Source organism: Cucurbita pepo, chromosome LG10 (assembly GCF_002806865.2).
Source record: "Cucurbita pepo subsp. pepo cultivar mu-cu-16 chromosome LG10, ASM280686v2, whole genome shotgun sequence".
Taxonomy (NCBI): Eukaryota; Viridiplantae; Streptophyta; class Magnoliopsida; order Cucurbitales; family Cucurbitaceae; genus Cucurbita; species Cucurbita pepo.
Window position 1 is genome coordinate 2,359,766 of NC_036647.1, and position 24,800 is coordinate 2,384,565.

General features: G+C 35.0%; 1 protein-coding gene across 3 annotated transcripts in view; it reads right to left on the bottom strand.

The window, feature by feature from the left end:
* Positions 1–4,277: 4,277 nt before the first annotated feature.
* LOC111803593 overlaps positions 4,278–24,800 on the bottom strand; it is a 28,148-nt gene continuing 7,625 nt past the window's right edge. For all 3 annotated transcript variants that reach the window (XM_023688080.1, XM_023688079.1, XM_023688081.1), the window contains 32 exons: positions 23,741–24,574; positions 22,847–23,132; positions 22,309–22,772; positions 21,999–22,146; positions 21,794–21,915; positions 18,816–19,474; positions 18,572–18,683; positions 18,350–18,466; positions 18,004–18,098; positions 17,125–17,273; positions 15,465–15,520; positions 15,178–15,391; positions 13,546–13,962; positions 13,198–13,475; positions 12,926–13,011; positions 12,748–12,828; positions 12,346–12,604; positions 11,821–12,228; positions 11,621–11,717; positions 10,346–10,626; positions 9,399–9,515; positions 9,114–9,281; positions 7,334–7,462; positions 7,160–7,249; positions 6,915–7,021; positions 6,707–6,843; positions 6,469–6,551; positions 6,297–6,392; positions 6,057–6,179; positions 5,413–5,496; positions 5,005–5,148; positions 4,278–4,712 (listed from right to left, as the gene is read on the bottom strand). In XM_023688080.1, coding sequence (XP_023543848.1) covers positions 4,374–4,712; positions 5,005–5,148; positions 5,413–5,496; positions 6,057–6,179; positions 6,297–6,392; positions 6,469–6,551; positions 6,707–6,843; positions 6,915–7,021; positions 7,160–7,249; positions 7,334–7,462; positions 9,114–9,281; positions 9,399–9,515; positions 10,346–10,626; positions 11,621–11,717; positions 11,821–12,228; positions 12,346–12,604; positions 12,748–12,828; positions 12,926–13,011; positions 13,198–13,475; positions 13,546–13,962; positions 15,178–15,391; positions 15,465–15,520; positions 17,125–17,273; positions 18,004–18,098; positions 18,350–18,466; positions 18,572–18,683; positions 18,816–19,474; positions 21,794–21,915; positions 21,999–22,146; positions 22,309–22,772; positions 22,847–23,132; positions 23,741–24,574 — 6,780 coding nt within the window. In that variant the 3' untranslated portion in view covers positions 4,278–4,373. The remainder of the gene's footprint in view (positions 4,713–5,004; positions 5,149–5,412; positions 5,497–6,056; positions 6,180–6,296; positions 6,393–6,468; positions 6,552–6,706; positions 6,844–6,914; positions 7,022–7,159; positions 7,250–7,333; positions 7,463–9,113; positions 9,282–9,398; positions 9,516–10,345; positions 10,627–11,620; positions 11,718–11,820; positions 12,229–12,345; positions 12,605–12,747; positions 12,829–12,925; positions 13,012–13,197; positions 13,476–13,545; positions 13,963–15,177; positions 15,392–15,464; positions 15,521–17,124; positions 17,274–18,003; positions 18,099–18,349; positions 18,467–18,571; positions 18,684–18,815; positions 19,475–21,793; positions 21,916–21,998; positions 22,147–22,308; positions 22,773–22,846; positions 23,133–23,740; positions 24,575–24,800) is intronic.

Sequence of the window (24,800 nt, forward strand, 5' to 3'; positions counted from 1 at the left end):
CTTCTTTTGGACGCCTTGACGGAGGCTTTTTATAATATGACCACCCTACCCTTCATCATTTTAACGCTCTCTCTCTCCACTCACACACAAATTACGAAAATAGCCCTGCTATTTTGAGCCTTCTTCAATTTATTCGTTATTATTAATTTACTTTCCCTAATCACATTATTTTATTTTATTTTATTTATTTATTTTTGGAGATATAATGTCATAAATTTATGTGGCAGTTAAATCTGCTACCAGAATCATTTAAATGCCAAGGGTTTCACAAACATACATGAATAAATAAATAATTAATTAATTAATATTTATTAAACAATTTTTTAAATTTAAAACACAAAATTAAAATGTGATTCAACCCCTTTTAGCAAACTTTTAATAAAAATTTAATTAATTTAATTAATTTAAACCAGACTTTTAGGTGAATTTTACCGCGCAAACTCGGGTCAAACACTCGAATGTTTCCCACGTGTTGTTAACCTAAAAAAATATTTAATTGAAGTAACAACCTTTAGCTACAATTTTCCATATACGAGTAATTATGTATAATTTTGACAATTTCATAAGTTCAAGACTATTTTATAAGCTCGAGAAAATCTCTCTTCCGTTCTCAAAATATATAAATAATCACATGCTTAATTAGTTTAATTATTAATATAAACATAGCTTAAACAATAAAAATAATTACTTGGATAATTACCAAATTATTTAAGAAAAAGAAAAGGTATAAATAATTAGGGAGCGAGGACCACAATGGTTGGGAGTAACGAAAAATGGAGGAAATGAGAGAATATCGAGTACAACAAAGTTATGTCTTCTAAAACCTCATTTCAGTGTTATCCACACGGAGACTTTAATGAGTTGTTTCAAAAAACAAACAAATTAATTCTCTGCCTTTCTTTCTCATCTTAACGCACTCTTTCAACGTATTCTCTTTCTTTCTCTTAATATTCTCCTTATGTATCACCATCAAACGTATTTAGTCATCCTTGGCACATTGTCCTGTGTCTAACTCTAATACCATCTTTAATAGTCAAACTCACCACTAGTAAATATTGTTTATTTTGACTCGTTATATATCGTCATCGACCTTACGATTTTAAAACGCTTCTACTAAGGTGAGGTTTTCATGTCTTTGTAATGAACGCTTCGTTTCCCTCTCGAATTGATGTGGGTCTCGCAATAACGATATTAATTAAAAATTTAAACTAAAAATGTGGTGAATGCTGATTAGATNGTTTTTTTTTTTTTTTTTTTTTTTTAATAAATAAGTTATTCCAGGTGCCAAAAGTAGAAGCAGCTCTGTCTACAAAATAAATAAATATATATTTTTAATTATTAAAAGAAACAATAATTCATAAAAGTATGTCCGCATACTTGTTTTTTCATAATTAGTTTTTTTTATGAATTTTCTTGTAACAAAACAAACTTTATTTCTGTTTAAATAATAATAAATAAAAAAACAGGAATTTCCAACACTCTTTCTTTTTTTAATTTATAAATTAAAAAAAAAATAAATATCAAAATAACATATATTTACTATCATCAAACTTCTATTATTTGGTTTTCTATTTTTCTTTTTAAAGAAGTTCCTTTATTTTGATTTTTTAAAAATATATATAAAAAAGAATACAGAATTGGAGGGGCAAAATTGTATTTTAGAAAAAGGTGAGCGACGGCGTACGAGGGGCAGATTTTGGGTGGGAATTGGAAATTGCATGGAGTGGGAAAGGGAAAGGTGAGGTGGACGAAAATGGCCCTGATGGACGCGGAAATGAAATATGAAATTGATATAAAAGTCAACGATTAAAATTATAAAGAAATTGACCGAAAAGGGCAACAAAGTACTTTTGTGGGCACACCCACAGCATCTTTCTTTCCCCCACCACCACCACCACCACCACCACCACCACCACCACCACCACCGTTGCCTTGGTATTCATCCACCATCCATCTTTGTGCGAATCCCCCTGTTTTCTTTTTCTTTTTCCTTTTCATTTATTAATTTCCTTCCCTTTTATTTTTAATCTCTAAAAAAACATAATTGGATGATTTTGTTTCCATAATCCAATTTGGTACCCAATAATACTCCTCCAATGCTGAATCCTTTTATAAACAAATTTTTACCATATGGAACTTATATATATATATTAACATGCTATATTTAGCCAAATTAAAATGATTAAAGAAACATTATCTTACCCAATAATTATAATGAAATTTAATTATTGTAGAAAGAAATAAAAAAAGTAACTAAATGAGATAGTTTTACTTATTTATTTATAATAAACTGAAAAAGAAAAAGAAATGTGATATTAAACATGTTTAATTTAAGGGTAGGAATGTAAATTAACATGAAAACAAAAGTTGAGAGAGTCGTCTACATGCACAACACGGCGCGGATAACAGCTGCGGAAGTCTTCCGCCGTATGGGAAGTGGAAAATGTGATTGGACAAAACTGCCCCCCATAGCCAAAATTATTGACCAGAATATCCCTCGAATTTTGACTTTGAACTGGGGAAACCAAAGGATAAGAATGTTTGAACTCTCCATTTCAATCCACTTGCATCTAAACTACAAATGGAATTTGCTATTTATTGTTCTTCTTTAAAAAATCGAACAAATATTCATTTTTTTTATATTCATAACATATGACTAATTGAATGTGGTCATGATTCGTTCATATACAATTCGTTCATATACCATCACAATACTAATCTAACATTTATACAATTTTTATTTTATATATATGTTTTAAAGTAAAATTTTTCTTATTCTTAAGAAAATTAGTTCCTCCATAAATGCTTTGTTGAAAATTTGGTAGGACTATCCATTTAGGACCGAAGAAATTTTACTTTCACATAATGAAATGGATAAGTTGAAAGATAAGAATAATAATAAAGACCACTCTATATGAATATAAGATAATTATAAAAGTTACAAAATTAAAAAAAAATAAAAAAAAATACCAATCTGTTGCAGTAATAAATGTAGTTAAGCATTTAAAATTTTTGAATTAGGTGAAACATAATGGAACCAGTACAACAAATTTCTTTATGAAGATATCGTATTAAATTTTTTGTAACTTAGCCTACCTCAGCATTCATAAATTTCTTATATTCAGGGAATTATTCTATTTTGGTTTATATCCATTTTAATTTATTATTAGTCAACATACATAACCAACTCCTTTTTAGTATATTTTTAAAGGAAGAATTAATGAGCCTTTAAAAAAAAAAAAAAAAAATTAATGGATTAGAGGTGCTTTTGTTACCTAATAAATAAATAAAAGTATTCATAGATAAAATAAGTTAAAAAGAACCAAAAAAATCAGCCTTAATAAATGATATGACTAATTTATGTCCATATAAGACATTAAAACGGTAACGTGTGTGGAATCCGTGTTGGGTTGGCTGAGGATGTTAACAATTCAATTTGACTCTATTTTCATTTCATTTTCGACAAATAATAATAACAATAAACGACATTGAATTAAATTTTATATTTATAAATGATAAACCTTCCCTACATATTATTTTAGTTAGTGAAAAAAAAAAGTTGCTATCGTGGAGAAAGCGACCATAATCTCTAACCACAAAAGAAGAATTATATTCAGTTATCACTAAAGTGAGGCGAGGGAGCATGAAATGTAAAAAACACCCTTCAATTTTCAATAAGGCAAGGGCGCGGAGGAAAGTCGATCCCCACTCCCTCTCTAAGTCTTTACTTTGCAGTACTATAGAAGAAAAAGACCAAGACACAATAACCTTGTTTACCGTGAAAGAATAACAAACCCACTTGAGGAGCCCCTGATGTCAGAGACAGACCTCGAGTGTAGGTCTTGAGGCGAAGGGTTTTAGCCAACAACGGATTTTCTGCCATGGAATGGATCAAAGAATTGAACAAATTTCCAAGCGAACTAATGAATGCCAACTAAAAGAACTCACTTTCCTATCGTTCAGTAGGAGATCTTTGATTGTTTGTGGCTAGAAAATGATGACCTCTTGCTAATGGGGAGTGGCTAGAAAATGATGACCTCTTGCTAATGGGGAGAGATCTTTCATTAGGGTTGATGCTCCTCAATGGGGATCCCCATAGCAATAGCTTGCTTGACCCTTTGTTTAGTATTTGTCTGAGGTATTCTGGTACAGATTAGCCCCTAGTCCCATTTCTCATTTGAAAGGGAAGCCTCGCGAGTTAAATGGACATCCTATAGCTAAACTAAATGCTCTAACTATCCTATCAATTTTAGCTACCAACTTCTAATAATATATCCTTTGCGAATAAGCTTGCTCAATATATTTACCATTACGCAGCAGATGGCCTGTTTGGCGCTTCTACATGACAAAAGAAAATAGAACAGACAACAAAATTATTCCTTGTCATTACTGTCAAGGAGAGTCAAGAGAAAGCCGCTTACAATCCGCCGGGCAATAGGATGAGGGATATTACGGCACAGCCGGCCATCAATATATGCTAACATACCAGACAGCATAAACTTGCCAATTCCCATAGTCCAGATGAACTTACCTTTGCGTCCCTTGCCAGTCGGAACTAAGGAAAGATTGGATTCTTGACCATCAGAGTTCGATTCTTTGTTCCGAGGAATCCTGACCACAATCTGTTTCACACCTTTTCTCAGCATACGGATTGCAAAACTTACAAAGAGGTGCTCACACAGCGTTCGCACTGTCGGCCCAATTTTCCATTCCTGAATGAAGGTGTGCACAAAACATTGGTCAGCAACTGGGTTGTGTACTATGTTAACTCCATATGCCAGCAGTTCAAATGATATAAAAATTAAACAAAATGATTCGATAAAAAAAAAAAATCCAGTAACAGGTCTTGAAGATTTTCTCATCAAAATTATAACAGGCATATAGCTTAAACTCTACCATGAAGATTTCGTCATAGATTTGAACACCCATTTACCAGTTTCAGAAGCAGAAAAACAAAGCTAGAAAATGAAATAGACAAGAAAGTGGACAGAGTGATAAGCTTACACTGTCGCGTTGAAGATGGGGAAAAGGACGAGTACCCATTGCTGGATCTCCCTTTAACAATCCTTTGCTAACAAGAAATCCTTTCACATGTTCCACGATCTCATTTATCAGAGGCGTGTTTGGGGGAAGATTTTTAAGACATACCTGAAAGCATTCATAATATTATTTGAGTTCTGAAGCTTACTTATGAGGGGTGTCAAATCAAAAGCATGAACAGTCGGAAAAATGAAAATGGTAATCAGGTCATCAAATATCTCAGTTTGGCATGATTTCATAATCAGGTCAAGATTTTAGTGCATCAAAAGAACTTGCAGTCGTGTGCAGAAATTCTCTAGTGAATGTTTCTCCTTAGTCATAAAATATATAAAGGAAGTTCTTGATCAGCTCCAATATACCACTACGACATACCTGATTGTCAATGACTCTAACTCTAAGATATTCTTGTCTGTATATTGTATCCAGCGTAGCTTGCAGGTAGCCTTCAATATATAACTGCAGCAATCCAAAAAAGAGATCATCATGCAACTACAGTAAAAACCTCTGGCATCTCCTATGACATATTGTGTGTTGAAAAAACAATAGATTAGTGGCTCTTTGAACTCTGATCCCAATCATTGGAAAGGAAAATCAAGGCTAACAAACCCGGGAGCCAAAATGGAGGAAGAAGGATTAGTGTGAAGGAGTTGTAACTGATGAAGGAGACTGAATGGAGCGGGTTATGAAGTTAACCATCCCAATAAAGGCCCAAGGTTCAGCATTGTCAAGTTCAAGAACATCCAGCCTCACAACCATCAAAACAGGGGATGGTACTAGCTTTCGTTTGGCATGATCATTGGTCAGATTGAGGATGCCTTAAGCTAAAATTTCCAGACCTTTTGCCTTGTCAATTCAGCAAGACAGTAGATCAAGTGATCAGTGGGACAGAGAAGGAAGTGCATGACCCACTTCGTTTAGGTGCCCGACCAGAGATAGGGATGCTTGACCCACTTGAAGTTATCTATATTGATCACAAGCAAGGAATACAATGTTTCCCAGTACACCACACACATTACCTCATCAGCTCCTGGGCTTCGATCGAGTTTGATCTTTCTATCTGGGCCACCTTGCATCAAAGCACTCCCAAGTAAAGATGGCTCCATGGCTATCTTGAGTATTCCTTGGTGAAATCCGCTCACCTTCAAAATTGCAGGAACAACCCAAGTCTTAATTTCTGGTATTTTATTTCAGGTTAGGGGAAAATAGCCAGAGAAAAAAAGGCACAACACATGTAATTGGATAGAGAGGTTATCTACCATTCCACTAAAACCACTTGCTTCTGCTCCCTTGAGAACAGAGTCTGAAATCTCAGTTATAGCAGCAAACATAACATTTGACCCTGCTGTCCTCAACTGTAAATCAGTTTAAACTTCTCAGGCTTTACCATTGCCATGACATCAACATGTATGCAAGGACTATCAGACTTACAGTTTTCCCTAAATCTCCAAAATAGCGTTTGGTACCTGACCCCCTTTTCACACCAATACATTTCTTGATAAACTTAAAAGTCCCTGCACTCAATGGCCAAGCAGCAATTGAACATTATCAAAACATAAACTTTGAAACAATTGATAGAATCATCTTCGGTCATGAATGCAACTGACAATTGACAAGATTAAAAAATAGTAGGTTCAATTTGAATTCGGCAATTAACTATTTGCTTTACCTGGAAAACCCATAAACCCACGAGAGGGATCAAAGAAGACATCTAAGGAAGATGAAGACAAATCATCAAAGATGGAAATAAAATCTGGAGGGAGCAATGAACTTCCTTTTGCAATATAGATGGCCCTAATGGCGTACCTGGATCATTAAAATGTGACGTTGATTTATCTGGCATGTAAAACATAAAATATAACAGAACGATGTTTTACCATGAATAATGTTGAGCACATCTAAGAAATAATTCGCGCATTGTGATCAAAGCATGAGTAACTAGAACACCATTGAGCTCAACAACTACATTTTTCATCGCAGGGATCTACAAAATATAAAGAAGGGAAAAAATCAACAAAAGCATGCCTGCATGTAAAAGTAGAAAATGCTACAGATGTTAAGCTCAAGACTGGACAAGTGAGCAAGAGAAATCTAAGTGCATAAGGCTGTTCAAGTCACACACCTTTACTACGCTATGTAGTAAGGTCCTCAGAGTTTCCTGTGTAGAACTATAACTTGAATATGATTCCTCGGGAAGGAAATTTGCAAAAATCTATAAAAATAAATAAATAAAATTATAATCAGCCTTCAGTTAAATATCAACATTACGCAAGCTAGAGTGAACATAGAGCCAGACCTTTATCGGGTGGATCTCAAAATGGTCAAAATAGTACTGCTGGCTCCCAGTTTTTGAGTTGCTAAGAGATGTTCTCCCAAATGGAGCAATCCTCATTAAGGTTTCCTCATCAAGGTTCAAATCAATTGGCTGTGAACGTAAGCACTAACAAAATCTAAGTGGAATAATTAAGTAATGCAAAGAAAGCTATGTTAAGACTAAGTTATATAATGAAGCTAACCATAATATGATAACATACAATTTTAAAATTTGGAACAAATGAAACATAATATTAGAATATTTATGGTATTCAATTCAAATTCTTGTAATTCTATGTCTTTATTCAGGTGTTGGACTTCAATAGTTACAGATATTTATGAGCAGGTGAGGATGGTCTAAAAAATAAATTAAAGTTATTAAGTAGATTATAATTTTCAGGTTTATTGTAATTTAATGAGGTTATAACCTAGCTAAACTATTCATACGAATGAATTCCATCAATGACATTGTCTAAAAAATACAACTTCTTGAATCCATGATTCAGAAATAAGAAAACTGATCATTAAAATCGAGATAGAAGATAACACTCGACTTAAGAGCAGGTTCTAGATAGATGAAGGCTGGAGGTTGGAGGTTGAAGGCTAGATTCGAAAATGGAGGAGAGAGTCCATGTGCTGACGACTCACCCATAAGAATCAAGAATATATGGGGAAAATGGAGTAATCCAAGTACCAATACCAAGAAATCATCCCCCGTCTCAGTTCTCCTTCGACAATATCCTTGCTCTTGTTCTTTATTTTTTTCCTTACAATCGGATATTCCTGTTAGCGTGTTGCACATGTGTCCCTCCCTACTTCGTCCAGTTTTGAACCTTGGACATACCATACAATGGTTGTAATACATTCTTAGTTAGTATTTAGTTTATCAATTGCTCATGCTTCTACAACCATTGGTTTGGGCCTTTTAGGTGAGTTCTCAAGCCTCAATGTCAAAAAACTGTAATGCAGTAGGTTCTTCAAGCTTGTTAGAGGTCCCAAGGGTGTGTGGTTCCCTGAGCATTCGATAGAGGATTGGTCTAGTCCAATCCTAGAGAGTTCTGGTGAATCGTTGTCCTTACATAGATATAGATATAGATGAGTGAGGTCATTTAATAAGCGTGCAAGCGCTAGAAAACAGGAAGTTAGAGAGTTGAAGAATCTCGTAGGTTGTCATGACTAATAGTGGTGCAAGGTTATTGCCTTGGTAGTGCTCCTCCTCCTAAGCCTCTCTTTGGATCACAGTCTCGAAGTGTTCTTGTTTTTGGGATGTTACCTTGATTCAAATAGTTCTAAGTAGGGACTTTACCTATCCATTTTCAAAGTTCTTTATTAATGCCATGTTCGAGAAAATCACGAACCACTTTTTGCAGGAAGTGGTGGGGAAGGAAGTGGTTCTCATTTAGTTAAATGGAACTTGATTGCTTGAGTAGAGAGGATGACAGTTTGGAGATTGTAAAGCTCTCTTGGAAGAATCTTACTCTCTCGAACAAGTGGTTGTGGAGTCTATGTTTAGAACCTAAAGCTTTATGAAACATGACCGCTATGAGTCAAGTATGAGCGTCATGGCAATAGTTGAGACTCTGAGGCTGTAAATGATACTTTCAGGAATCCCTACATAGGCCTTCTTCTTCTTCTTCTTCTTTTTTTCTTTCTAATCAACCTTATTCATAATTCTTAGATCCCTGAAGCAAACAATCGTTTATCATATGAGGTCTACAAAAGGCCTGTGGGTGTATGGCCAATGTTATAATGCTTGATATTACCTGCAGAACAATAGAAAAATATTTCACTTGCTTGACATGAAAGCTGGTCGAGTTCAGGACGCAGACAATTTTGAGATCACAGTCATTTGAGTCACCGTAATCAAGTTGATGCCTACGAAGCATGGCAGCAAAAGTAGCTCCTACTCTCTTTTCCTCCAATCTCAATGACTGCAGCAATTATGAATGAATTAGCACTTGACCGTAACAAAATTGTTAGAATAAATGGGTGGTTACAGAATGATTTAGTTACTACCAGCATAACATCAGGTTAATGGAAACCAGTACCTGAATAGTAATCTGGTTATATTTCTGCTGCTCTGTGAACACCGAGTCCAAACTAATGTCCCTGAGTCTAGCAGCTACAAGTGGCCTAAATGCTGATGGCTCACTCCCATATTCATCCTGAATTTATAATTATAGTCAAGTTAAAAGGTCGAAGACAATAACTTCCTAACAAAAATACAATTAATTTAAAATTTGTTGGTCGATCTAATAAATCAATGAATCAATTTTCTGCAAACATTTTCCTACCACAAAATGACCTGTAAATGCATAATCCAGGAAGTTGTGTTGAATATTTATGTACTCACAGTTTAGAACATAATGAATGACTAGGAGAACAAAGCAAAACAATTAAGGAGACACAAGTACCCATAACCATGATCACGTGGATGAACTGTGATATTCACAATACTTAGTCGGATAGAAAGGTTTGAGGTTACATTACAAACCAACATATTAAATATAAACAGCGGGTAGGAAATTTCAGGTGAAGAAGGGTCTGGAAATTACAGCTCCAGTCCTACTATAGCACTATTTTCTAATAAACAAGGGAAAGAATCAGGCTGGACACTTTCCAGATCTACAGCCTCCCTACCGTTCTATCTTTTTAAAACAAAAAATGGAACTTTTCATTGATGAAATGAGAAAAAAAAAGACTAATGCTGGAATGATACAAACACCACTAGAGAGTAAACAGAGAGAAAAATAAAACATGAAAGAATTACAAGGGAAATAAAAAACATTCCAATTATTCGGATGATTATACTTTTTCAGTTGTAACTAGGTTTATTTCTTTTTCTGCGTGTCTATAGGTTCTTGAAGTTTCAAAGTGACACTTCAGTATCTAAGGTTCGAAGAATAGTTCTAAATGAAAACTTGAGGTTTAACATATTTGAACTTCGTAATTGAAAACTTGGGAAGGGATGGGTTAGGGAGAGAACAAGACTGACCTGCCTCCAACATTCAAGTAAGTGAACTGTGATATTAGAAATTCTGAGTTCAAATTTTTCAGATGATGGAATCACTGAATCTCCTTTATGACAATCAGATTTTTCACAAATACGTAGAACCCTGGTCGGACCATCTGCATATATTTCGTAGCCAACCTTCACAATCTCCCGGCCATTAAAGTTGCTGGATACTGTTTGATGTGCCAAGCCTCCTTGTTGCCTAGACTTATATAAAGGCTTCCATGCGCACAACTTATCCAAGTTAATTTCACGAAGGCTCTCTATCAGTAATTTCAACAGAAAAATGTCAAGCTAAAAAAACTTGTCTGTGGCAAACATCCCTTGTAGAGAATAATCTGAATTCTAAAAATGAGACCATGTACCACCCAGTGTCAAAATCAAATAATTTTCAAACGGAGTTCCTTCCATAATCTTACAATCAACATCTAACATATTAAAAACAGATACTACGACTTGATCTTAGACAAACAGCCAAGAAAGGTATTTAACATCTAACATATTAGAAACAGAGTATTGCACTTTCACGGTAAGAGAACATATATATCTCTGAACTTTTATTTCATTTAATGGGTCAATAATCTATTACAATTAGGAAAAAATGGAAAATCACACTCCAGGAAACCTGCAACTATTTTCCAAGGTCTTGTTTAGGTTATTTTTGGTGAGTTTTCTTAAAGTCTATTGAGCTTAGTTTTTTTTTTTTTTTTTTTTTTTTTCTTTTGAAGGTAAACAAACATGTATATTTTGGAGGCCAAAATATTTCTTTTATTAAAAAGGAAAGGATGAATAGAGCAATGAGAAACTGAATTATAGTGGATCACGGTAGCAAGGCCACACTGTCACTTATAATAATATGCCACATATTTAAAGTGTACGCAAAGTATTCAACCTAATACTGTATTGAAATTATGTTACAAGGCGGCCATACGACTCATCCATCACGAGGAAAAATGGAAGATTTTAATTTTTGTTCGTACAAGATACAAATTTCTCACAATTCACGAAGTTCAAATAAAATTAAAGATTTAAATGTTGACAAGAGGATTATTTAGAAGAGGCAAATGTCTAATTTTCGTTTTCTGAATCTAATTTAACCTAGCTANAAAAAAAAAAAAAAAAAAAAAAAAAAAAAAAAAAAATCTTAATCTTTCCTTCACAGCATTGATAGCAATCAGCAACAAAACCAATATCACCGAGGTAAAAATATAAATAACAGAGATGTGGACCTTGAAAGAAAAAATAGTTTACACGTACCGTTAATTTGGACTACAAGTTCATGCGGAAGAGTCAGATCATCCCAGACATAGTCAGCGCTACATAGAGATCCTAGAACCTCCGGCTCCACAACATCCTGTAAAATTATTGTGTCATTAATAGAAAAGAATACTAAAATATATCGTAGTTCATATCCATCCACTAATTGATGAGAGAGGAAAATGGAAGAACAGAACAACCTTCTGATAGAATGTAACAGAAAAATCGCGCAGACAATTCTCAATCCTGTATGGAAGGTTGGTATTTGGTGGTTTATGGAAGTGTAAACTTAATGTTGAACCTTCTTCCACCACATGAACTGCAGCAAATTCAATCATACTAGTGCCTTCCAAAGCTTCTTGGTTGGGCTGCTTTTTGAATTTGAGGTAAAATCGTCCCAATGAAGCAATGCATATTGGACCAGACCAACTCAAATCAGAGTCAGTAAGGTGGAACTGAATAAATTTTAAGGAATCGTCCATAGATTTTGAATGCTTCTTCACAAAATTTTCAATTAGACTGTATCCTCTAGGCTTCTGGATTCCATCCTGCAGTTTTAGTGTTGCTTTCTGTTTACTGTCGACTTGGATTGTGCTTCCTTCATCATTCTTCATGTAGGATTAAAAAGAGCAACAAAGGAGAAGAAAAAGTTTAAATACATAAAAGCAACAGTGACCAGAGTGCTGAAGAAAAGGTTGCTTAAAATTGAAGAATGAATTACAAACCTGTAAATAACACTGACGGACAGTAATATTTTCTTTTGATTCATTAATCACCACATATCGCGGGACTATAGTAACAAGTTGGGACGGCAATACCACATTTCTCAACAGTGATCCCAACGAAACACCAAGTTTGAGACAAAATACCACGCCATCTTCTTGAGTTTGCAAGTTTAATTCTGTGAAGCCAGATAGAGCATCCAAGTCAAGTAGAGATTCAGATGTATCATTTTCTGACAACTGTACAAACACCTTTTTGGACCTGTAAGATGTTACGACAATGTCAATAAATAAATTCGAAATTTAGAATATTAAATTTTGTTGATGTGAGACAAGGAAATAAAAAAGAAAAGAGTTACAAAGAAAAAAAAAAATCATTTATTTCCGAGTGTTGATTCATCTTACTTTAAGAACCATGAACAACTGCAGTGTGGAGGCAAACTAATTCCTAAATTCGGAGGACAGAAACCATTCTTTTCTACATCCCTGCATACATCCATGGCTTTCATTTGTTACAAAATAGGCCAAAGATATGCGTAGGCTGTAAAAGAACGCATAAGCATTCATGAATTCTAAGATGCACCTGTAAAGGGTCTTCTTATTTGAAGCAAGAAAATGCAGCATCAAATTTGTGTCATTCTTCAGGGCATACGGTGTAAAAACGGTTACCTGCAATTCAAAGTGCATTAGGTCACCTGCCGATCAAAATGCATTAGGTTTCCTATATAAGGCATAATAAAGTTGACAGTTTCTTAGTTGGAGTTAGAGGTGTTGCAAATTTGATCCCTAAGCAAGTAGTAATGAAACGTGTGTTTTATTCTTTAAAGACAGAGTAAAATGTGAAATTAACATAACCTCTAATATGCCTCTGTAGCCACGAGCCAATCTTAAGGAAGCGAAGTACTTTCCACCACCAAAATCAAGATCGATGTCTACAGATTGGACTTTCCCTTTCTGCTTCATTAGCTTCTTCACAAAATCGCCGCTACTCACCGATTTGCAAGTTGAATTTAATGCAGTTAATGTAACAGAAAAGAAAATTATCGCAGGGTTCACATAGAAATCAGCTGTTGATTCGGATGATATAGTTGCCCTGGTTCCAATATGTGAATTCTCATTTATGGTACTAGTTTCTGCAATAAGATCAGATGATAAGTTAAATCATTTAAAACTATCCAAATGGAAAACCAATTTCAAATTTACCTGTCTCACTTAAAAGCACTTGTATCTCTGAATACAAGGAATTGGACACTCGTACAGTAGGAAGAAGAAAAATCTGTTTTTGCACCAGCAAATCAGATGAACGGCTATTATCAACCCTATGCCCAGATTCATCAGGCCGCATTATTTGGACATCCTTACCAATGCACTGAATCAGAAAGTGCAAGTAGTTTTCACGTCCATCATCAACTAACAGCTTACAACTCGCTGTGCTAAAGGAGTACTTCTCCGATCCAACCAGTAAAGCCTTTCTGACTTTGTAGCTTAACTTATCAAAAGTTCCAGACAAATGCACTGCCTTTTCACCTTTAAAATCATCTGACCACTCAACTGACCTTGAGTTCTTAAAATTCATCAATGTATCAGTCAGCACTGGTCTAAAAGAAAGAAGGAAGTTTCCTGAAATGTTTTGAACCCATCAATTTCAGAACAAGATAACATGAAGGGAGAATCAAAATGTAATGCACTCTAATACAATTAACTAAAACCTATGTAAAATTGGATGGTTTCTAATAACGAGTACAGGCTTCACATACATAAGCTCTGGTCCAGCAAGTTTTAATCTTCTATTCAATTAGGTAAAAAAGAGAGAAGAAATCCCTTTTTATTTGTGCTATTAAGTACTTACAATTAGCAAATACAAAGTATGAAGGCACGAATATTAAGGCTATAAGAACTCTAGTTCATCATCTCTCACACAGGATCAGGAGGGAATAGAAAAAATCCAACAAGAAGATTTCCTATTTAGAACTGTCAAAATTCTGCTTCAGTTCAGAAAGCTGTGCCTGGTACTTTAAACCCAAAAAATTTCACTAGCTAAAAGAGCAACATGGAGTCTCTTATTTGCTGGTTTTTATCCAAGCCATGCAAATTTGGAGGACATGTAATAACATGAATTGTTTAAGGGATTTTATGATATTTTGTTAAACATTTAGTAGTTTAGAAATTTCGAAACTATCTGGTTATACCCTAGAAAGAATAGGTTTGATTGACATGCAACACAGGTGGTTTCTAGTGTTTTTTTTTTTTTTCAACTTTATTGGTTAAGTATACTTGATACACTAGGTTGAGTGCCATTGGAAAAGCAGCCCTTGCTACGTCTGGAATTTAGCTAGTTATAGCAGTCCCTTACATATGTAAACACACTAATGTTTCTCTAATCAAGAATATGAGTATACTTTTCTCCTCCTACCAAATGTTCTGCAAATAGACACGGAAAAAAGGCAGAAGCAAGTACTCATGAAGCACATAGTGAATTAGTTAGCTTTAGAAAATAAACTAAGTGTAAATTCACATTCTTCTTGAATCACTGGCTTTTGGAATTCCAAAATCCAATAAACCTAAAAATTTAATTCTAGAACTTTACACCCAAATTCATTTCGATCATTCTTGAGCCCTCCTAATGTGAAAAACGGCCTTTCATTTCATGCACTTGAAATCACCATAAGTTAGTTGAAGTTTTTTTTTTCTTTTTTAATCTTTTTTTATTTTGACATGTACATAGAAGGGAGAGGTAGCAAATGAGACAGCATAATGGTGAAAAACTATCTTGTAATACAATCCTCTATTTCACAAAGAAAGACTGGCCATATTTAGATTAGGCTTATCACATACCAACACTTAGAGACATTAATGCCTTTCTCGATCCACCAGAAGAATTTAAAGCATCAAACATTGCCATTGAATCATCAATCACATCTCCAGGTTTTAGCAAAACAGAAGCACATTCATCTTCTTTTGGTTGTTTTCGTCGAAATCGAAGTTCCATGGTTAGACCACTTTCATTGTGTATTCTCGTCAGAGGGGAAACCACAATTGACAAACCATCCTGCAAAACAGAGGGAAAATCAAGAATTGTGAACCCAATTAAAACAATTTGTTCACAAAGTGATAAAAATTACCTCATGATGCTGAGAAATGTCAACCACAAAAAGCGGTCCTGGATAGGTTCTTGAATCTATAAAAGAAATGAAAAGTGTATGTGAATATCCTTGGCGGCAACTCGAAAGATTTGCCTCAATTGGCAAAAAATTGAGGAAAGGAAAACCAATAATCAGACAGAATCTATAAAATCATAAATTTCTTTCATTCTTTTCTCATCTATTGTGTGGAGTAAATGGTGCCATATCCAGTTCGTCCTAATTTATAGCCTATCAATTTTAATAATGTATCTTTCATCTTTTAAGAGGCATGCAACTGGAGGGTTTTCTTTTGGGTCTTGGCACGTCAATAGAGTTTGTTCTTGGAAAAGAAGACATGCAACGGAGGATTTGTCTGCGTGGGAAGTAGTAAAGAACAAAAATATTTCAATCCAATGGAATTCCAGGACCTCCCGTTGGAAATATTACAATGTTAAAAAAGAGAAGAAGTTGAACCCCATGTGATGACCAAAAAACCTATCATAACATTGTAACGTCTTGAAAAATTCTATGGTTCCTTTCATTCTAGGTAGTCCAGAAAAATCCCTTGATGAAATGCATCCAAAGGTCTTCTTTCCTTTTCACGATGAAATGCACCCAAGGGTCGGTCTTCTTTTCCCTTTTGAAAGAATGAAAGGATGACCCAAAGAGTGAGTGACAGTAGACTTGAAAAAACTGTTGACCAATGAGAAGCGATAGTGCTGCTAATATTTCCTCCAGGAGTGCTTTCATGTAGCTGCACAAGATAAAATATGGCTTCGTGCCTCGGCACTTTTCTTGCAAAGAGAGCACCAATGAGGAGATACAGCTATGTAAGGCACGCTTGTCTTGGGTATTGATGGCTCGGTGACTAAACTCTCAAAGAAAGAACTTAATTTTATTTAGGTAATGGTCCATCCAGATTAGTTCATAAATGAGGAAATTAGAGGAAATTCCTTTTCTTGCCAAGTCCAGCGAAAGGGGTTTTGTAGAGAATGCTCCCTTGCTGTCCGGTTTTCAAATCTAAGCATCTAGTAACGAAGGCAAAAGGATGGTAGATAGGCAGTCCATAAACTCAGTCCATTCACCAACCTCTTTCAGATAGGTCTTATTTTCGCCCGTTTCGGTCTTCCAAGTATCCTTTCCTGATGCATGTTTAAATATGGATATGGAAATAATGAGGGGAAAACAATATATCACAGGTTCATTCAATAACCACCTATCAAACAAGAAAGATGCGGAAGCATCATTGCCAAACTTGCAACCTACAAGCTCATGAGGGCTTGCTGCTTCAAAATGGATTTCCAAGGCCTATGGGCAGTAGACAGAGGCCATACCAGGTTTGTTATTATGAGATGAGGAACCATACTTCGCATCCATTGCCTTTCTCCATAAAGCATCATTTTCTTTGTAATATTGCCAAAGCTATTAGGCTAGGAGAGCTTTGTTTTTGTCTTTCATCCTATGAAATCTGAGAATTGTCAATACTTCATAATTATGTTATCTATGTTTCTATTTATTTTCTTATTTGTAATGAATTCTTGTATAAGAACACCTAGATTGTATCTTCTTGAAATATACAGAATATTATATTTATCTGGAAACACTATAATAAGCAAACAAGTCAATTACCAGTAATGGAAACGAAGAAAATTGAGGATACCTTTCACAGATTTTATACGTGTTCTCCAAGCAAACGTTTGAGCTTGTAACTCGCAAATATGGATAGGAGTAGTAAAATTTTCAGTTTCACTTAGTTGAAATGAAATAACTGATCCACTCTCAAGTGGTTGGTCTGGTGATCCTGGTTGCCTTGCAAACAGAAATACCCTCGCGATAATTTTATCTCAAACAATAATGAACAAACAAAATAATTTATTTATCTACATGAGTTATTGGAAAAAAGATTCCTCACGAGACAGGTAGCTGACAACTAACCATATATTGAACTATTATAAGTCAAATGCATACTAGCCGTCCATGCAGCATCACATGCACATCTATTTATGTAATGTAATAATTGGATCTTCTATTTTTATTTTTTTCTTACTACCCTTTTCAGAGGTAGATAATTGTTTTCAAAATGCTGACTGCAGTCGTTTAATATTAACACACAAGAAATGCTGTTGTTACTATTTGGTTCCTGCCATGGCTACCAGAGGATTTTTTAAGTGCCTTGAGTTGCTTGTTATTTTCTGAATTCTTTAATAAAATCCTTCCCAACATCCTTTTCCTTCCCACAGGCATTACGATTTTGAAATCACCATTAAACCTCAAAACTTGAACTTAAAACTTACGACAAATTCAATCTTTCTATATTTTTCAACACTTCCCCCCGGTTGGACACAAATATAATACAAGGTTCGATACATAAACTATTACGATGAAAATGAGGAAACAACAATTTGAATCCATGAATTTATATTTGGATGCCATGTTAAATCAACGTTAGATCCAGAATTTTAAATAAATAGGTCAGAACAAAAATTCAAGTGCAAGTATATAAGAGCTAAGATGTATAAATATATGCAGATTAAAGTACCTCAGAGAAATGAAAGTAGACTGAAATCTTCCTATCGTCAGACTCTGCTTGTTGTGGAAATGACAGAGAAGGTTGACCCCAAACCGGTTTTCCACCTGTCATGTAAATGCAGCTACGGACATATGAGAAAACTTACCATTCATTGGTCAAAGAAGAAAATATAGGCCAGTCTATTCTTTGTATTTGTGTAGATTCGCACTTAATTTTGGTCTATCAATGATTATATCGTTTCTTCCCTCCAATTGGATCTAGTAAATTCCCCATTAAACGAGCATTTCTGCAAGTTCTACCCCATCAATCATCTTATTAAATTTCTTCATAACAAATAGCATCTTGAAAAGCAAACCTTGCAACAATTTGGACGAATAATAGAGCTTTTCACTGCATACGGACCAGCCAAGTCTAGTTTCCCAACAACAAAGAGAATTACATCCAGCGAGGTCTCATTTAAGGATATGTCCAACTACAAATATACCACAAAAATATATCAGTGAGATGCGTAATGAAGAGTCAATAAACTGCTTAAATTTAACGATTGCCACTGTTTCCTATAAGAAAAAGACAATACCTCCTCCATTCTACAATAGATATGCACAGGAACCCCATGCAAAATTGTTCTACTGCTTTTAGCACTGAAACGGTAATAAAGGCAAAAGTCAACTGGGTTGAGAATCCCTTGCCTGCAATACAAATTCAAGAAATACTTATGAGAAGGAATCAAAACTAAATTTAGGGGAATGGCCAAAAGATAAATCTTTAAATGGATGGGCATCAAAGGTAGCTTCATACTTCCACTCAGCACAAATACTCACCATAAATTTCTTTGCGCGTCAAAATAATGTAATTCAGCATTGGATGTGCAAAGAACCCTGGTTTTATTTGATAATATTTGTAGGGTCAGTTTTGTATTACTGAGGCAACCACGAATGATAGGCAATATTTCATCCGTATCAGATATGTCATGAACGATGGTGAGAGATATATAAATTGAAATATCGATTCTTGGAAACAACCCATCAGTTTCAGATATTCTCTCATCCATGTGAGAATTTTGTTCACGACTGGTTTCAGGGGTCCCAGTAAGATAATGGTTCATATTAGCAGCACCATGAACTGTAGGAAAGTCATGGATAATTTTAAACTTAAACGGATTTCCAGGTTTTCTGACAAACTTTGGAACCCCATCAATAAAGGCAATACCACAGTCATTGTTCTTGTTCACTAGATAAAAAGTTCTTTTAGCAAACTGGTTGAATGGTTCCCAGCTCGTATCATCTTGACCTCCAGGCATCCAAGAAAATATTCTCCATAGTGTCATATCCCTATCATCAGTGCCAGATATGTTTACAACTCCAGATCCAGGACAACAGTTCAATCTTAATTGTTTGCCTGCAGCATTCTTTGCATACAATGATATCAAAGAGAACCACAATGCTGGTGAGGACCATCTCCTCTGTTTTCTGTATTCAACCTGCACGAATAGTGATATGCCAAGTCGAGGGAATAAATATCATTGTGGTCTCTCAAGTGAAAAGGGAAGTCATAAAACACAAATCCATAAGTAAATAAAAAAATGAGTCCTACGTTGATTTATCATTTATGCCAGAATATTTTACTTGTTTCCCTCACAGTTTAAGCCTTCATATAACAGAAGATTATGAGAGAACTATCAAATGATATTCTGTTCACTAAGCTCATACAACACTCATAAGAAAGCTCATAAAAAAAGAGGGGAGATGAGATACGCCCATGATCCACTTCCTTCATAGGGTTCTGAAACCTTTAGCCGCAAGAACCATGTCTAGGAAAGACCAATCAACCGTGTCAAAGGATTTTTCAATGTCCAGCTTCACAACAATGCCCGTTTTTTCTCTCTTCCATTCATCTATAAGCTCATTTGCAATCAATGATGCATCAGAGATCTGACGAGCACAAGGCCATTTGGTTTTCATTAATTATAGATGGAAGGACCATCTTAAACATTCAGAAATGACTCTATCAAGGATTTTGTATAATCCGGTGGCAAGGCTTAAACGAGCATTTATGAGTCCATTCTTGAAAAATTCATGGAACACCCTCAATATGTCGTTCTTATGGATGTGCCAGAACTTTCTTGTTCAATGAAGAGGAACTTCAGAACTAGGGATTATTGTGCCAAGATAGTATTCCAAACTAGCGATGGAAAAACCAGGAGGCTTGTTTGTCCTATGTAGACTGCTTCAAATAAATGGAAAAGTCTGATTCAATATCTTCCTTTGTAAGAATACTGGCCCCCTCAAGTGAAATGATTTCAAGAATGGAATTTTTCCTTATTTTAGTGGCCATCATCCTATGAAAAAAAAAACAGGTATTTGAGTCACCCTCGTTGAGTCAAATCAACTTATATTTTTGTCTCCAAAGAACTTCCTCTTTTGCAGCAATGGAGAGCAATTGGGATTTGAGGCTACTTTGTTGAGCTCTTTGAATAGGAAAGCCTTCTCCTGTTTCCTCAAGATTATTCAGCAAACTAATTTAAGCCATTGTGACACACCCAAAAGTGGATTCGTTCCACACTTTAAGAAGCTCTTTTAAACTGCTTAAGATACAAGAAAGACACTCTATGTCACGAGTTAACACTTAAAAAGTTAAACATAATAGTAGATATGTATACCGATGCTAGTTGGACTAGAGAATTAACAGGTCGGAGATCCACATTTGGATGTTGCTCTTATGTTTGGGGCAACTTAACCACTTGGAAAAGTAAAAAGCTAGTAGTTGTAGCAAGAATCTGTGTACAAGCTGAATATTGAGCTTAGCTCTGAAAATTTGTGAAGGAATGTCGATTCATAAGCTTTTACCAGCACTAAAGATAGAAACTTGGAGTTAACATAGCAAAGAATCTCATGAATCATGATGGGGTGAAGCATATAAAGATAAATTATCATTTTATATTTGAGAAGGTTAATGTAGTATAGTGAAACTAAACTACATTCCATCTCGCCATCTAATTGTTGATATTCTCACCCAAGCATTACCAAGACAATAATTGATGAATTGGACTCCAAACTTGGCTCGAATACAACCCAGCTTGGAGGGAGTTTAGTATATAGTATAGTTATGTTTAGACTACATATTAGTTCTTTAATCTTTTAATAATTATTTAATTTCCTTTCCTTTTATAATTAGTTTTCCTTGGTTGAATTTTCTCTTGTATTATAATTGTTGAATAAGAAAACTAATTTCTCCAAAAGCACCAATATGTTGTCTTTTATTGTAATTTTATATTCTTATATATATAGATAGATCGAGAGAGAGAGAGAGAGAGAGAGAGACAAACAAACACACACACGTGACTTTTAGTTTACAAAATACAGCGAGTATACTCTCAATATTGAGAGGTCTCACATTAATGTTTCTTTTATATTTCATCCACTTGGAGGAAACAATTTCTTACGATGCTACTTAATCAGTGAAATGAGCTATTCAATTAAAATAAATAAGCAATAAAGTTAGTACTATTGTAAGAAGCATATTTTTCACGAGAAAGAAAACTCTACCTTTCTGAAAAAGGTGGTCCAACCATTTCAACAGTCATGTTAGCTAATAGCTAGGCACTAAATCCCAAGAGCTCTCATCCTAGACTAGACATCTTATAGACGTTGTATAAGGACATGGCTTAATGAAAACTATATGCGATAACTAGCATCAAGTAAAAAGAAGGTTAAGTAAAAGGGATGTAGTTCTAATCTTAATAACGAAGAAAAGAAAAGGCTTGCCAACATTGATGAAGCAAATAGATGCACAGAATTACCCTGAATAATGCCCGGTCTCCCACAAGAGAATAGTGCAATACACCAGCCAAGTTGTACTCGTCACTACCTTCTACACTGATGTACATGTGCTGATGGACATCTTGGATTGAAACAATCGCTCCTTTATAGTTCATGGAAATAATTAGCTCAAGATAACAAACAAATTGTACATTGTCAGTAAGAAACCTTCAAATGATAAAATACCATCAGGAACGAGAGCTACCACATGAGTGGCAAATGTATCTGTGGTATTAGCATCAACTTCCTGATTACCGGACCACTGCCTTTGATGCTCCTTTGTCTTTTCCTTGTCATACGGTCCAGAAAATGATGAAACAGTTAACAAGATCATCTGAGGCAATAAAAAAAAGTATACATAATTAAATTATATAATGAAGCAAAAGAGAAATAAAAAATGGACCCAAGTAGATGCCTAAAACTAAAACGTAGTGGCTTTAGCAGTAAAGAGAAAAAAAGGTGTTGGCAAAGCTTCTTTAAGAAATGTAGGACTCGCCTGTATTTCAGAATGGGACAAGGTGAGATCCAACCCTGACAAAGAGCCTTTGCCAGCCCAACCTTTACTTAATAAGCCTATTTGATCACTACACGTCACCTCAATTGACAAGTAAGCGACTAAGTTCTTCAATAAATAATGCTGACAGCTAAAACAAGACGGCTCAGTGACATGACTATTTCCAGAAATTTTTTTATGAGAAACCGGATGTTTCGAACTACTTGCATCATTATCTGTCTGAACTCCCTTCGTATGTTGAGTACTTGCAGCAAGTTCTCCAGCTACAAGGTGGGAAGACAAATTGGAAGAAAAATGAGGGATTTGAATGTTGTTTGGTAGGGTCTCCTCAACTTGTTGGGAGAGAATTGACAAGTGAGAAAGATTAATTTCAAATTCTTTCCTATTATCAGCCAATTGAAATTTTAAATTGGCATCAACTTCAATCACAAATTCCCAAATCAGACCTGCAGAAAAGGGCCAATATTGAAGTAGGGATACAGATATTATTAAAATAGAACCCAAAAAGAACATGATATACCAGCTTCATGTTTGACGACAAGAATAAGCGGAATGTTAGAGACATTGAGGATAAAAACTTCCAGAAGTTTTCCTTTGACTCTTAAAAAAGATTCGGCAGTCTCGTCAACAACATTTTCAGTAGCACTTTTCTCCAATATCGTAATTTCCATCATTTCTTGAGCCTTCTTATCTTGATGATCAGGAAATTGCAACACAGACAAAAGACTCCCTATGGCATGACAGTATTTATCGAAACAATTGATAAAGAATGCCAAAGCCAACGGTTCCAGGAAAAGAAGACCGCCCTGTCAATTAGCACAATGTTTGAACCAAATTAGAAGGCAATTGTTTGAACTTGGTAATTTTCAAGATGCAACAGCACAGTAGTACTTATTCATTGCTTTCTTGATAAATTACTTGACAGTTCGGAAACCTACTTGTAGTATATCAAAGCATCCTTCCATTTCTGGACAATAAACAAAATTTTCATTGAACTGATGAAAAAAAAAAGATACAGATACAAATCCCAGTGGGAAAAACAGAAAAAGAACCAAAAAAGACAAACAATTAGAAGGGAGTTATAAAGGCCTCCTAATTCATACAAATATCCTGCAAAGGAAAGCAAGAAAAAAGTTTGGAAAGAGAACAAACATTTGTATAATCAGTAACAGCATCTTCCGTATTTTATTAGACTCCCATAAGACAAGAGTACCTATCCTTTTTTTCAACAGACATTGCACCTCTCGTCAATAATGTTATTACCATAAAAGGGATGATGTTTGTTACCAAAACTAATCACAGTTGAGTAAATTCAACTGGAAATGACAAAAATAACTGTATGAATCCAAACAACTCAAAGACGCAACTAAAAGTAAGGGGAAGTTAGACTCTTTATGCTGCATAGATCAATCACCTGAATCTTCCAAAAGATGGTCTGAAAATCTCCACCAATAGAGAGAGATGACGAAATTTTACTCAGTTGATGTGCTCCAACTAAGATGTCATACACTGAGCACCTTGTTACGAGAATCCTACCAATTTCAATGTTCACAAGCAACTGAAAATTTGAAAATGGTGACGTGGAAAAAATGTCCAGAGCCTGAACAAAGCCAGACTGTTCACCTGACCCCCCAGAATTAACTGCCATGTCAGAATCCTCCACGTTCAATTCATTATTTCTAGAAATATAACTGTTGCGAATATTCCTCAACCCTTCTGAAGATGAGCCATTATTTGAACTCAAAAATGTGGCAAGCATGAAATGAGAAAGAGAAATCTGATGATAAAAGTACACATGGCAATTAAGTAATTGTGTCCGCAGAGATTTGAATACAGATTCGTCTGTATCACTTTCGCAATACCTAAATATAACTGAATTGATATTAGAGATATCAGTAAGAATATCAACTTTATCCTCTTCACATGTTACCTTGACTCTTCCCTGATCAACAGAAATCCAAATTCCACAATCAGGGGAATTCATCTCTACCATTTTCTGGCTATTTGAAAAGATCTTATAACTGTTGAAAGTGTCACTCGTCCGAGAATTATGAAGAATGACATCCATCCGCTTGATTATAAAGGTCCCGTGAATCATAGAACTAGTACGACAACTTATTGAAGCTTCTTTCACATGTACAAACTTTGGCATGGGCTTCTTGAGAATGATATTTTGATTCATAAATTTCTGGGAGCCCCAACTGGTAGAGCCTACATAAGAAATTGCAGCGGACAAATGTCCTATAACCTGACAGAAACAACTCTTCAGATAAGAAAATGAAGACTAAAAGACGTAAATCCAATCAACAAAAATTGCAAGATTCTGCTTCAGAAACTTCAAACAATCTGTAGGTAGAATTTTGAGAGTCCGGAAGAAAATAGATTTGACAAGAGTTAAAACTTTGTTTATTCAACCAAAGCATAATATTAAAGAATTAAAAAACCAAAGGATAATGTGAATTACACAAGATCAG